Source organism: Camarhynchus parvulus, chromosome Z (genome assembly GCF_901933205.1).
Source record: "Camarhynchus parvulus chromosome Z, STF_HiC, whole genome shotgun sequence".
Classification (NCBI taxonomy): Eukaryota; Metazoa; Chordata; class Aves; order Passeriformes; family Thraupidae; genus Camarhynchus; species Camarhynchus parvulus.
Genome location: NC_044601.1, coordinates 1,855,254 through 1,870,289, shown reverse-complemented (window position 1 = coordinate 1,870,289; position 15,036 = coordinate 1,855,254). Strand labels below are relative to the sequence as shown.

The following is a 15,036-nucleotide window of genomic DNA, read 5'->3' as shown; positions in this document are numbered from 1 at the left end:
CATCAAGTAATAAATAGAAGTACTACTGCCTATCTCAGGTAATTTTCTCAAGAAAATACGAAAATACTGGAGAGTGTCCATAGGAAAGCTCAGAAGGTCTAGCAAACATGAAAACATTCAAGGAAACTATTGGTACTGTTTGGCCAAGGAAAAGGGACGGCAAAGAGGGGAAAAAAAGAAGGAATAATGAAGCATTGAACTATAATGGTAACTTAAAGAACTTTGTTCATTGAATGGGCTTTGGAACAGACAAGACAACGAACTGTCGAGAATAACAAGCATGAACTGTACTCCTTGTTCTGGGGCATGGCTTATCCCACCAGTTTTACATATGTATATCCCAACAAGACCCCTTGATGAAGAAGGTTTCGAGTAAGAGGAGAGGGTCAAATTCATGATGCTCTGTACATGCTTGCAAGATTTATCATTCTACTCTTTTTCTAGCTATGAGAAACTTGCAATCTCTTACGCAAGACTCCTCAGTACTGGAGGATTGCGTGTGAACCCCATTTTCCCGCAGGCCTTTGCTTGGCCACTACCAGTCAGTGTCTGCTTCTCATTAGGCAGCCAGCTAAACACAGCAGACAGAAGAGCAAACAATCACTGCCTGCTTTATCCCTGCAGCTCTTGTCCGTACTGGTGAAACCATGAGCAGTACCAGGAGGTGCTTGCAATCCACACTCAAAAAATACCATCACCCTCAGTCAAGCAGAAAGAAAGCACTGAATATTAAGTGGTAATTTGGCATCTGGCATTTCCTGCAAAAGTGTAATTCTAAACATGAGAACAGGTGACAGTCTGATGCTCAGTGATGATGCTCAATAATTATAAGTTAGTAAGAGCACTAGGAAAATTGAATTCCTGCTACCAACATGAAACAGAAGACTGAATCTTTTAACAGTTATAAAAACCTTAGAATAGAACAAAGCAACATGATCCACATTATGTTTAGACAGATATTTGACAGACATTTAGACTTCAATTAATATTAACAAAGGATATCAAGGTTGGCATTATAAAATACTTCAACTAATCTTTACTCCAGTGGGAAATAAATATGTTTATTTGTAGAAATACCACCTTTGAGAAACCAAAGCTTGCAGTACTGAATAACATAGTAAACCTGGTACAGTAAAGACTGTTGCTAACACAGCTGCCACAGTTAAAATGAAAGCCCATAAATATATCTGTATTTTATTTTGTTTATCCTGGGTTGGCATGGCTAGGTTTTGAGAGTTGGGGGGCTACAAAGGCAGCTTCTCTGAGAAGCTGCTAGAATCTTTCCTGACTGGCCAAGGCTAAGACAGTCAGTGATGGCAGTAGCACCTCTGAAATAATATAAGAAGGAGAAAAAAATGTCATTGAGAAGAAGCAAGTTGGGCTAGAGACAGAGCAATAATGTGTGATGAAGAAGAAGCAGAAACAAGTGACTATAATCCCTACTTGGGTCCTCTTGAACAGCTGGGGGAAGGAGGGAGAAAATTGTGAGTGCAGTTAGGCCAAGGAAGGATAAAACAGTTAGGAAAGATGTAGGTTGTACTTTTCATTTTCCTAGTCTGATTTGATTGGTAATAAATTCAACCTATTTCCCAAAGTTCAGTCTGTTTTGCCCATGACAGTAATCACTGGGTGATTGATCTCTCCCTGTCCTTAATTTGTGACCCTTTCCTCATGTTTTGTCTCACCAGTCAAGAAGGGGAGTCCCAGGGCTTTGGAGGGGAACCTGGTGTCCAGCCAGGATCAACCCATCATGCTACCATCCCACTAAAAGCTGAAAGCCCTTACAAATCACAGACCTACTGCTAACGTTTTTCTCCTACATGAAGCAGCTGTAGCAACAACAAAACAAAAAAGAAACAAGTTTGATTAAGTACTTGACACAAACAGTACTGCTGCATAGAAAATATTCTTTTAAATGTCCAAAAGCATTTGTAGTAATATTTTATTCCATGCTGTACTTAAAGTCTAGAAGCAGAGACAATTAAGGAGTAAAGGTGCTGCAAACTGACTCCTCAGAAAACAGTGAGGCCACCAGGATGAGAAGGGACACCCAAACCATTGCAGAAGTCCCAGCATGCATAGGAGTAGCCATGTAAGTTACACAAGAGGTATGTGTTCAAAAACAAGGCCTTGTCAGTTTTATTATCTGTAGTAGCTATAAAAGTTCCAGCTATAAAAGGATGCTGAATGATGCCATGTAAAACAACAGCTTATCTTCAGAGCTTGCAATTGCTAGATGACATACTGAATTACACTAAATGGAATTCAGAAGCAAGGACTATACACATCCCAGGTGGTGGCACATCACCTTTACATTAAGTGATTAGCTGAGCTACTGATTAAAATACTACACTAGTGCATAAAACACTTCTACTCACTTTGATGACTTCACCATCCTTTAATTCAGTATTATTCCCTAGACACACACTGATATTGTGGCTTAAATTTTCCAATTCCAAAGGATGTATAAATACAGCTGAAAGCTAAAACTATTCCTACACACAGGCCTGTTCATTTAACTCCCACTTACAACAAATAACTTGAACAGCAATGGTTCTACTAGTTAGCACATTTAATTCCTGAGGATTGTACTCAAACATCTACACTTCCATATCCATGAATCCATTCAGTTTGCTCCCCCCTCTACTGTCTAATCCCTCTTCCAAACACCAGAATATCCTTCAGCACAGTAAAGGAAAAAAAAATTAATAGCTTTTTACAGAATCATTTTACATTATTTTCCCTGTTGGCAAAAGGCAAGGGTAGAGGACACAGAGTTCTGGAAAAGGAGCTCCCTCTGTCTCATCTCACCCTCTTTCAGCTCAAATTCCTAATGCAGATGTCAGTTTCCCCTGGTTCACCCTTTCATGTCATTGTTAAAATTAGTGGGTTTGTCTTTCCCTTCAATGGCTGCAAGAGACTCTCTGAGCCTCCAGGCTACATCCCATTTTAGGGACACCTGATTTTCCTCACTGACAGCCTTATCATACCTTCCAGACATAGTAAATTCTTTAACCACAAGCTCTTGCTTTGAAATAAACTGTTCACACAGTCTCATTAAAGACCAGTAAATGCCTTCCTTGCCTCAGTCTTCAGCAGCAAGACTGGCTGCCCCCTAGGCACACGCAGCCCACTGAACTGGAAGACAGGGACAGGGAGAAGAATGAAGTCTCCTATAATCTAAGTGGGAACAGTCAGTGATCCACTGCACCACTTCAGACCCACAGGTCTACAGGGCAAAACGGGATCCATGAGTCCTGAGGGAGCTCGTGGAAGTGCTCACCAAGCCACTTTCCATTATTCACAAGCAGTCCTACTTGCTAACAGGGGCATTTCCAGTTGACTGAATGATACATGTGATGTTCATCTACACAAAAGGCTTGAAGAAGATCCAGGAAACTACAGGCCTGTCATCAGACCTTGGTCCTGAATAAGGGTACAGAGCAGATCATCTCAAGTGTTGTTATACACAGGACAACCAGGAGTAAGGCCCAGCCAACACAGCTTTGTGAAAGGCATGTCCTTCTTGACCAACCTGATCTCCTCCCACGACCAGACCACCTGTGTGGTGGAATAAGGGAAAGGCTGTGAATTTTGTCTGCCACAGTCTGCTTTGACAAGCACTCTCCTGGAGAAACTGTCTGCTCATGGCTTGCATGGCAGCACTCCAGAGCAGCGACCATTCCCCTGTGCTGGGCACTAGTGAAGCCACACCTCAATCCTGTGGTCAGTTTTGGGTCTCTCACTACAAGAAAAACCCTGAGGTGCTGGTGTGTGTCCAGAGGGCACTGGAGCTGGTAAAGGGTCTGGAGCACAAGTCAGATGGGAAGAAGCTGAGGGTTTTCCACCTTGAGAAAAGGAGGCTCAAGGGCAACATTATTGCTCTCTACAACTGCCTGTAAGGAGGGCATAGCCAAGGGGATTCAGGGTCTTCTCCCAGGCAAAAACTGACAGGACAACAAGAAATGGACACAAGTTGAGGCAGGGGAGGTTTGGTTTAGTTTAGACATTAGGAAAAATTTCTTCACTGAAAGGGTTATCCAGCACTGGAACAGGCTGCCCAAGGCAGTGGTGGAGACACCATCCCTGAAGGTATTTAAAAGACGTGTAGATGTGGCACTTAGGGGCATGGATTATTGCTGGACTTGGCTATTAATATAGGGACTGCTATACTTGGCAGTACCAGGTTAATGGTTGGATTTCATGATCTGAGAGATGTTTTCTAAGTGATCCTACATCAAAAGACAATACAAAAATGCAATGCCCACGACAGCAAAAGTCAGCTAACAGATACAGGAAGTTTTCAGTCAAATCACATTCAGTCTGCTTCACTCAATTCAAACAGTCTAATTTTATGTTGATAGATACACCCATACAAATCCTTTACAAGAGAAAAGCCACACTGTTTTACCTTTAAACAACAAAACACAGCTAATTCCACAGTACCCCATGTGAGTCAATCCGCCATTCTGAATCAGGTGATGCCCAACTGATTTTAAACCAGCTAAACCAAGTCCTTGCACAGCACAATTCAGATCGCCAAAAAAGTGTCTGACTAAGTTTGGTGTTTTCTTCAACTTTTTAGAATATTTTGTTAGACAATGGATGAGACGGGGAGAAAGCAAATATTAGTGAAGGGCCCAAGCAGAAAAACTAGAAATAAAGTTATTCTGCATAATTTTCTCCTTTACTACTAAGTCTTTGCATAATGGGCCTCAGGCACTACACCCTTAACACTTCCCCACTGTTTCTGTATTAAATGTATGCTAGAGAGTTCAATCCATGTATTTAAGAAAGACTGTTTTGAACACTTGTGTGAAATGTTAGAGTATTTCAGCAGGAACAGAGGAGAAAAAAAAAACCAAAACAGCAAAACAAAAAACACCACAAAGCATCCTATAAATATGTTTTTTAAAAATAATAAAGAACAGTTTCAAAAAATCAGAAATCCATATACTAAATTTATTTAGTGTGTCTTTAAATATTTGGTAATTTTAGCCTTAAATTAAGTTCCTCAAAGAGAATCAAGCAAAGAAAAAACTGCACTTTTAATCAAAGGATATCGCAAAAAGTCAACCATATCCATTAAAGTTACTATGAAAGGAAGTTTGGTAGCAGAAAATTGTCCATGTGGTTGCTAACACAATATCCTCAGCATGAAGTTTTCTAAGAAGTAATTCACATCACCAAGATCAAATATAAAGTAAACATAAAACCATAATCAAGGAGTAAAACCATAATCAAGGAGTTAGAATTATTGATTGCATATACCAAAGAAACTTTTGCCTCAGGAAGTGATGCAAGAGAATCCCGTTGACTGCTAATACTATTCTTTAAAAAGATACTGCTAACTTTAAAAAACAGGTATACCTCTACGGACATGAACAAAATACAGGCCCCCCAGCAGAATATATTAAAACCTGAATCTACACATCCCCTATTTCTGTCCATCATTTTTCATTTAAAAGAAATAATTTCATTTCTGTGAATGAAGCTCCCCTCTATCAATAAGAAGCTTTCATATTCATGAACAGGTATCTATAAAATTGCTTTCATTACACTGCATCAGGCAGATTTGTTTGAAAACAAAAATCTTAAGGAATTAACAACAAAGGAACAATAAAACATACATTCAAACATTTCATGGTGCCTAAGTAACTTGAGACATTCATTCTTGGAAAACTGTTTATTTGTTTCATCAATTTTTTCAGCAACTAACTACAACTTCATTAACAAAAAATATTTCTCAAGTACGATTTGACAAAAAGAACATGCTTAGGGCATGACATTTTATTATGATCAATAAAACACAGTATTTGCTAATTGCAGGCATAGAGCAGTTAAACTACCAGATTAAGATTTACTTTTATCAAAGGTTGCTTCATTCTATTTCAGAAAATTCAAGAATCATACATAAGAGAATGTTCCAGATTGCAAGGCAAGACATACTCTATTACCATCTGTACAGCAGTTGTCTTCTGTCAAGTGGGCAGTTTGCCTTATCTCTCTCTTTGAGTGACCACATTCACACCTTCCTCGGGAGGGGACCTCTGCTGATAACAGACTATTGAATATTGGTGCATGACTGATAGGAACTATAACATCCCATTGTGAGATGCTCTGCCCAGAGGGAGGAGCCAAGCATTGCTACCCAGTTATAATCCAGAGGTTTTGAGACACCAGCATGGCTTTCTCCACTGGATTCCCCAGAGGAACAGCAGCTGTCTCTTCTTCCACTGGATCTTCAAAGGAAGACTACACCCTTTTCTGCAGGACCCCCTGCTCCAACAGAACCACACCTGACACTTCAGGAGGGCTGCAGCCATAATTGCAATGGGACTGCTACCAACACCCTGACCAACAGGGTGTCAGGTTGGGTTCTGACTCTGTCAGTGTTGTTTTAGTGGACTGCATTGTTTATTTTATCCTTTTAATTTTTTTCCTTCCCTATCAAAGAACTGTTATTTCCTGCTCCCATATTTTTTTTTGCCTGAGAGCCCCTTAATTTAAAATTTATAGCAATTCGGAGAGCTGGGGAGGGTTTACATTATCCATCTCAGGGGAGGCTCCTGCCTTCCTTAGCAGACTCCTGTCTTCCCAAACCAAGACAGAGAAGAAGAAGGAAGAACAAGTCTGTGCTTTGTTTTCAAGATATTTCTTCACTTTGCTCACACATAACTTGAAAAGAACAAGGGAAATACAAATAATTCTGAGTTTATGAAGGAGATGTGAACATGGAACTCACACACCTCTGAACGGAGCCTCAGTACACCCATGAAGGAAATCAAGTTAAAACTGTCCTTGTGATTAAGAAAAATGTGCCAGCCAGGGAAAGTGATGATGCGAGTTCACCTCACAGCCAGGATTCTCTTGGCAAGTTGCCACTCATAGCAACCGTTTACCAGTCCCCTACTTTGAGTCTCTTGAATTTTAGCACTGGATTTAGTGACTGTACTTAGAGAAAGTCCTTTCAGGCAGCTGATTCTAAGGAAAAGTTTTGCAATGTTATAGATTGGTGTCAGATTAGCCAGACGAATTTACTCCCCCAGCAATTGCATAATCACTCTGCAGAGCACAAAGCCAGTGACAGGAACATACAGCCAGAAGTTACAAAAGGAAACAGACACTGCCCTTACCAGCCACTTATTCACAGATTGCCTTAGCTTCAAGGTAAACCACAATATTAGCTTCTGTCTGTAAGAAATGACTGTCCTCCTAATGGAAAGGAAGAGTCCTGACCAATAAGCAGAGTAGCTTTACTTGCAGAAGCTCACAATGTTTTCACTCTCAGAAACCCAGCTGTCCTCACTAAAAGACACCAGGCAATGCTTCTGAGCCACCATGCCAGTTTAAAAAGAAAGACATTAAAACAAAGCAAAATCTGTGAAAGATCAAACATGGGTCAGGAAACCTAAACAAAAAAACCAAATAAATTATTAGGGAATGAAAGCACATGTAACATTTCATTTACTTTACATTCCAACACTGCACAACTGGTAATCTCTTAGTTTCCTCCATGCAACAATACATCATTCTGGAGATGTTGAACAAGCCAAGCCAACACCCAAACAACATTAAGGAAACTTTTACTGGCCATGAGTGTTAAGGCATCTATCCCTGCCAAAGAAACCAGAAATTTCACCCCATGACATTTCTCCTCCATCACATAGCTCATTCTGTGATGTTAAAACCTACATGCTTGAACAAAAGCCACCTTTTCAAACACACTGCTGCAAAGCAAAACAATTGTCTTCATAATTCTGCAACCAATCATAAAATTTAAAACATCTTTCAGAAATTTATCATTGAGATAATGAGCATATACTGTCTTTTCGTTAGTTACTAGTTTACTGGCACACCTTTCCTTCACAATTTTGCCCCTCAACTGTATTCCAGAAGTTTGGTAACACCACAGTGAACCTCAGGCAAGTTCATTTCCCCACTAGAATCGCAGTAAGCTTCATGGGAAAAACAAAAAACAGTCAAGAAGTGAAAAAATCAAAACAAATCCATAACAAACCATATTGCTGTGTTGAGCATTGCTAAAGAAAAATTAGTTCAGGCAAATTAATAGCAAAATTAAAGGATATTTTACCTCCTAGCATCAGTCACAAAGGTTCAAAACCTGTTCCACATCTCTTAGTGCTACACTTGAAAGTAAGACTCAACATGAACTTTAGACAGGATAATATGCTGGAACACCAGCATAAATAGGAAAGATAGCTAATATTACAAATGACCTTGCAGATAAAGTCCAATCCAAATAATGTATTTTGCAGCCTCTTCCTCCTCACTAGCCAAAAAGAATTAAAAAAAAATTGAAAGAAAGTCATAGTGCAACTATAAAATGCAGATGCAGTCTTTTCAGGTATAAATGCCAGCATTCATAAAATCAGAAGACAAAATTAAAGGTCTATCTATAGTCTTTCAAACCCACCTCACATAACACAGATTATCTTAAATTCAGTGCTAGCAGTACAATGACAGCAGCAATGCATTTTGTTTCAACCAACATTATCACAAAAAATGTTATCATTGCAACAAAAGAAAACCTGTAACATTCCAACAAGAATGAAAAAAATAAGTAAAAAGCACAGAGTTGTGACGGTTGTCACCAGGGTTCTTGGGTGAAGGAAGAGACAAGATCCTTGACTCCATTATCAGAAGGCTTGATTTATTATTTTATTATATATACATATGCTATAACTATACTAAAAAGAAAAAGCAGGAGAGCTTTTCAGAAGCTTGCTAAGCTAAGAACAGAAAAGTAAAGAATGATAACAAATCCTGCTCTCTTGGACTGTGTCTGAGCGAGCTCAGCTCTGGATTGGTCATTATTTCTAAACATCCACGCTGGGCCAATCCAGACGGACCTGTTGCATTCCACAGCAGCGGATAACCTATTGTTTACATCTTGTTGCTGAACTTCTCAGCTTCAGCAGGAAAAATGCTGAGAGAGGATTTTTCATAAAAGAAATGTCTGTGACACTGAGTAAAGAGAAAAGGAGTCAATAGTGCTTCAAATAACAGTAATAATATACCTATGAAAACCCTACATTTAATACATACCCACATATCTACTCACACACACACTTATCTTCCCTCTATAGTGCATTAGCCCTAAGCCAAAACTGACAGGGTCAGTGCTACAGGCACATGTTCATGCTTTATAAAAATAAGATCAGCAAACCGAGAAAGGGGACCTCAAAAGAAGACATCATCTATTCCATTCTCTTGTTTTGAAGCAAGTTCAAGCACACCCCAAACATTCCTGATAAGGGCATTCCCCTTGACGTTAAAAAAGAATCAATAAATAGAAATCCCAATTTGTCATGATACCTTGGGTTTTAGCTTTTATACTTTTCAGATTATCTGCTGCCTGGCATGTAACTCTGAAACTTCATATTAGGTGTCAGTAAATTCTCTTCACAGGGTAGTCAGGCGAAGCAATCCCTTCCCAGCTACAGAATCAAGGTCAACCATTACCCAAAAAGCACAAACAACAGCAGAGAGAAGGGGGCAAGCCAGGGAGTTGAGACTCCATGACCTGGAGCTGTAATTGCACAATTGAACCCAGTATGTAGATGAACCAAAACTTATAAAAGTGTAAAAAATCATGACCCAGATCCATCTTGGATTCAACCTGGGTGTGGCCCTGGCCAGGCTCTTGTGCTAACCAAGGTGTATCCTTTTAAGGCCTTTCAATAAATATCTATTTTGTCCACTTAGCTCTGTCTGGTCTCTGTTCCTGATCAGCCCTTCTAGGCATCAGTCACATAACCTTAGAGACGGGAAACCACTGTTGCCAAGGCCTGGAAAATGATACAGTGAAACAACATTTATCTCACCCAAATTAAGCTTATTATTTCCTTCTATTCAACAAGGGACAGGAACACAGTCGAACTTTCTATCAATCTTCTCTTAACTAAAGATTGCATCTCAATCTTCTTTCTGAACAACTGTCATTCAGTTTTTCCAGAAACTTCCAACTATTGTAACAGGCCATGTTTTTCACCACCTCCAGCTCTCCTCTGATGCCTCTCACATTTGTGTGTGGATTTCTTAAAGAGATCCCAGTGCCCACAATCTACTGCAGTACTCTAGCAGAGGCTTTAAAAGCACCAAGCACAGGAGAGAATTTCCCTTCTGTGTTTTACATGCAGAACTCCTGTTAATACACCACAAAAGGAAATCTGAAGTGTTCGAATTGGCATTCTCTCATAAGTTCATGGCTCAGTCTTCAGATCATTTTACACCTTTTTTGATTAAACAGCAGCACTGCAAAGAGGTAACACATACAACAGGAAGATTTATTTTTCTCTTTTATTTTCCAGGAATAAGCAGCAGTGACTCTTCAATAGGCACAAAATTCTGATGTACAGCTCAAAGTTCTCAGAACTTAGTTGTATGCAGCAGATTTTGTAATCTTCTGAAGTATTTAGAAACAGCTTCCTTTTACATGTCTAGGACACAGTCAAGCTATCTATAGCTGTCTGATCTATAATTCCTTAATTCTCCTCGAGTTTTAAAGAGAATGGCTTTAAATTACCCTTCAGTCAAAGGTAATCACCCTCCTCTAGCAAGACTAAAGATGACATTTTGCCCACTGTATAAAATTGTTTTCTTATGCATGTTTCAGCAGCAAAATGAAAAGCAAAACACAAAACCCTGACTGTGGAAGTACCATTCTTTTATCACTTCATATTGACCAGGATACCCCTTCACCAGCCAGGGAAACAGGATCAACTGGCACACTGCACTGTGAACCTCCAAATAGAGCAGGGTCCATCTAATGATCTGCAGGCCAACTTCAGTCTGACAAACCCTTCCACACATCCCAAACCCCTGTCTTAGAGGAGACTGAACCACTGCAAAAAAGCTAAACAACACCTGAGCAGACAAAGTGGCAAGCTCCTCACAAAAGAGTCCCTGACATATTGGGCTTGTCTTGAGCCCACCTACAGACACTGGTGACAGTCTCTCCTGCACTACCACCACTACATCAGAAAGTCACAGACGTGGGGATCAAGAAAAAAACCATCAGGATCTGTTTCCTGATGTTTCCCAGGATGGAATCTCTTGTCCTTGCATTAAAGTTTGTGTGTCCTACACCTGTGGTAAAAAGATTTTGGGTACATTTGTCTTCCACCATCTCATAATAAAATGAGAGGAGAGAAGATTTGGAGAAAGGATTATATTCAGGATATTCTATCTGTATCAAAATCCATCAAGAGAAGGCAAATATAAATCCAGTTGACAGGACATCTGAAGACAGACATCTGAAGTTAAAAGTTCTGTAACAGACTAGTATATTTTGGAAGCAACCAAAAAGCCCAAAACAATGGAATAGTTAGGAGATAGATATATAGATAAAGATATACATATCTTGTGTGTATATATACATATAAATAATCTCAAAAAACCCAAAACCACAAACCCTACTCATCAGTACAGCTATGAATTGAAGGGCAAATTTGGGGGTGAGTAGGTTGGCTACTACCACAATGCTGGAAATAATGACCTCTTTTTTCAGACATTGCAGAAGGAACTGACTACAGGACAACTGTAGAGACAGAATCACTGAGGAAGGTAGATGTCTGTCCTGATTTCAGCTAGGATAAAATTCTTCCCAGCTGCTGGTAACAGTGTTTTGTAGCTGGTACAAAACAAATGTTTTGTGCATCACCTGGATCTCTCTTTCTCTCCTTTTTATACAAACACTGTTAGTAGCACACTCTATTTTTCATCAGTTATTAAAGTGTTCCTATCGCAACCCACAAGGTACACTTTTTTCCCCTGAATTCTCCACCCAGCCAGTCTGTGGATGTGGTATGTGAGTGGCTGCCTGGGGTTAAAACAAAACCCCTTGTCTGTAAAAAAAAAGCAACCAAACAAAAACCCGCACAATCTTGAAAGCATGGGTAAGAATGAAACAGACACTAAATAACATTTAAACTAGTCCATAGGTAAGATGGACTTCTTTCACTATTAAAGTTATGGCACAGTTATAGATAGATATTTTTCAAAAAGTGAAACTGAGTACTAAAAGTAACCACAGAAAAGTACTCATGCCATTGATCAGAAAGTATTTCAGCTACACTAATCAGATGAGTCCAGCTGCAAATCCTAAAACCAAATATCAAAGAAAAGAGCTATCTTCCAACAACAGTGTCAAACAAATGGATTCCCTTCTAGAAGAACTACAATACAAAGTTTCAATTTTGTAATCACAGATGAGATTAATTCAGATGATAGCTCATGAATTCTTATTTGCCTAGAACTAATTTGCATAGCGCATCTATGAAACATGCTTGTCATTACTAACACGCTTACGAGTATTGAAAAAAAACCAAACAAAACCAATAAACAACAACAACAAAAAACCCTCAAACCAACTAAATCTCTTACAGAATTAGTGTTCTGTGCAAGACAGACAGATTGTTGTTAGGTTGTTACTGTTTGACAACAACAGAATAAAGGAAGTACTTTCTACACTGGATGTACAACTAACAAAATACAAACACCAAGAGTCATGCCTCTCACTCTTCCATTACTATATCCCGCTTTAAGTTTAACCATCTGACCTCTGAGGAACTCCTGCAATCCTGAAAACTTATTCCCAAAATTTAAAGGCACGCTCACATCAGACTATGGAAAACATCGCCAGCTCAGTTCCAGCTAGACTCCTCTTTTTAGCTAATATTTAGTTGAAGGAAGTCAGTACAGTGGTCAAAAGAGCAGCTAAAAAATGGAAAGTAGTTCCAAAGGAGAACAGTATTAAAGGAACAGAAAGAAAGCAAAAGGGACAGTAGAGGTGAGACAGTGCCTCGGGTATACAGTGTAAGACGTTATGAAAGCATGTAATTCAAGAAGGCTGCAAACACTGTGGACCTACTAAGGCCAGAATTGATCCACAATACGCAGCAATATAAGCTGTTTAATAATCAACACTGAAAACTTGTCTATGTAGCTCCAACACCCAGAGAAGCTCTAAATACAGTCACAGGCCCCTACTACACCAGTGATGCAAGTAAAAGCCGACTTGTAAAAAAGGGCACCTTACGAAGTTAACGGGTACAGTCAACCCATCTACGAGACAGCTTCTGGAGCTGATTTGTGTGTCTGCATCTCCAGGTAATGCCTCACAACGCCGTTTCCAACGACAAAAAAATGGGGTCGCGGAACGGGATACAAACAACACCCCAGAACCCCATCCGTCTCCCCAAAGCCAGGCGCTGAGGCAGCTCCGAACCGGCCCGGCCTCTCCGGCTCCCGCCTGCGTTGAGTCCGCCCGGCGACACCGGCACCCCGGGGGCTGGCACAGGCCCTTCCCAAACCCTCAACGAGAGGGCTGGCCCGTCCATCCCCCCACCCCGACCCACCTTGAGGAGGATGGAAGGCGGCAGCTGGTTGATGTCCGGGGTGGGCGGCGGCGGCAGCTCCCGGCAGCTGTCGCCGGGGTACTCCAGCGGCTCCTCGCAGCCCGCCTCGCCGCCCCGCTCCTTCTCCTCCTCCCGGCCCTGCTCCTTCTCGTCCTGGGGCGCGGGAGGTGGCGGCGAGGCGGGCTGTCCGCCGCCGCTCTGCCCGGCGGTGCCCCCGCCGCTCTCCCCCGCGGCGCCGGGCAGGGCGAGCAGCTGCGGCTCCGCCGGGCACTGGCAGGCGCCGGGCTCGGGCTCGGCGGCGCAGCGCGGCTGCTTGCAGGGCGGGCAGGCCGGCAGCCCAGCCCCCTTGCGCTTGCACACCATCTCGGAGGAGACCTCTCCGGGCGGCCCCAGGAGGCCCCGCACCGGCGAGGGCAGCAGGCCGGAGAGGAAGAGGCGCTGGCAGCGGCCCGGAGGTTCCCAGGCGGCGGGCGCCAGACGCAGGAGGCGGCGGGCGACGCGCTGCTCCGCGGCGGTCAGCGACACGTAGGGCGGCGGCGGCAGCAGCGGGTCCCCGGCGGGCAGCGGCTGCTCCGGGGCGGGCGGGCTGGCGCCGTGCACGATGAAGCAGAGCATGCAGGGCCCGCGCAGGAAGCAGCTCCGGCTGCGCGGCGGCGGCACCTTCCCCCGCGGGCGGCGGCGATCCCGGCTTAGGCTCCTTGCCTCCTTCGAGAGCAGGTGGCCCATATAGGAGGGGAGGCGGCGGCAGCGGAAGGGCGGGTGTCACCTGCGGGAGGCGGCGCCGGGAGCTGACATGCTGCCGGCGGGCCGAGGCAGGAGGCGGCGGCGGGGCTGGTTCCGGGACGCCGGGAGGGAGGGAGAAGCTTCCGCTACCGCCGGCCTGACCTCCCGCGGGGAGCTGGGGCGGCGCTCCGCGGCCGGCGCTGCTGCCGCCAGCGGCCGTGCTGGGCCGGGGAGGCTCATGCGCGGGTGCGTGCCCGCCGTGTGTCCGCCGTGTGTCACATCGGTGCACTCGCTGCGTGAACGCGGGTCTGCACGCCGCCCGCGGCACGTACGCCTGTAATATCTGCGTGTATGGACGGAATTTCACGTAGCACAGAATCGTTAGGGGTTGGGAGGCGCCTCTGGAGATCATCTCGACCTACTCAAGGCAGGGTCACCTGGATCAGGTAACACAGGAACGGGTCCAGGTGGGTTTGGAATGTCTTCAGAAAGGGAGATGCCACAGCTCACCTGTTGTAGTGCTCTGCAGTTGTATCTTCAACGTGACGTTCTTGTTGAGGTTGAACTTACTGTGTTTTAGTTTATGGTCACTGCTCCTTGTCACGTCATTGGGCAACACGGAAAAGAGTCTGGCACCATCCTGTTGGCGCCGGCCTTGAAGATATTTATACATATTACTGAGAACCCCTTTCACTTTTCTCCGAACTAAACGGGCCCAGCTCCTGCAGTTTCTCTTTACAAGAGAGATGCTCCAGGCCCATCATCATCTTTGTGGCATCTGCTGGACCCCCTCCCTTAGGTCATTGCCTTATAATATATACATAAAGTCTATAAAATCTGTGCATATTTTTGAGGAACTGATACATTTTTTTTTTTGTGCTACACTTTGTAGGCAAATGTGAGAAGACCGCTTCCCATTGGTCTCAGATTA

General features: G+C 42.9%; 1 protein-coding gene across 1 annotated transcript in view; it reads right to left on the bottom strand.

Annotated features, from left to right (window-relative positions):
- The window catches only part of FBXL17 (F-box and leucine rich repeat protein 17), a 278,422-nt gene extending 264,196 nt beyond the window's left edge, over positions 1 to 14,226 (bottom strand). The window contains exon 1 of the mRNA XM_030968063.1: positions 13,383 to 14,226. Within this exon, the coding sequence (XP_030823923.1) occupies positions 13,383 to 14,108 (726 nt within the window). The 5' untranslated portion in view covers positions 14,109 to 14,226. The remainder of the gene's footprint in view (positions 1 to 13,382) is intronic.
- Positions 14,227 to 15,036: the final 810 nt, after the last annotated feature.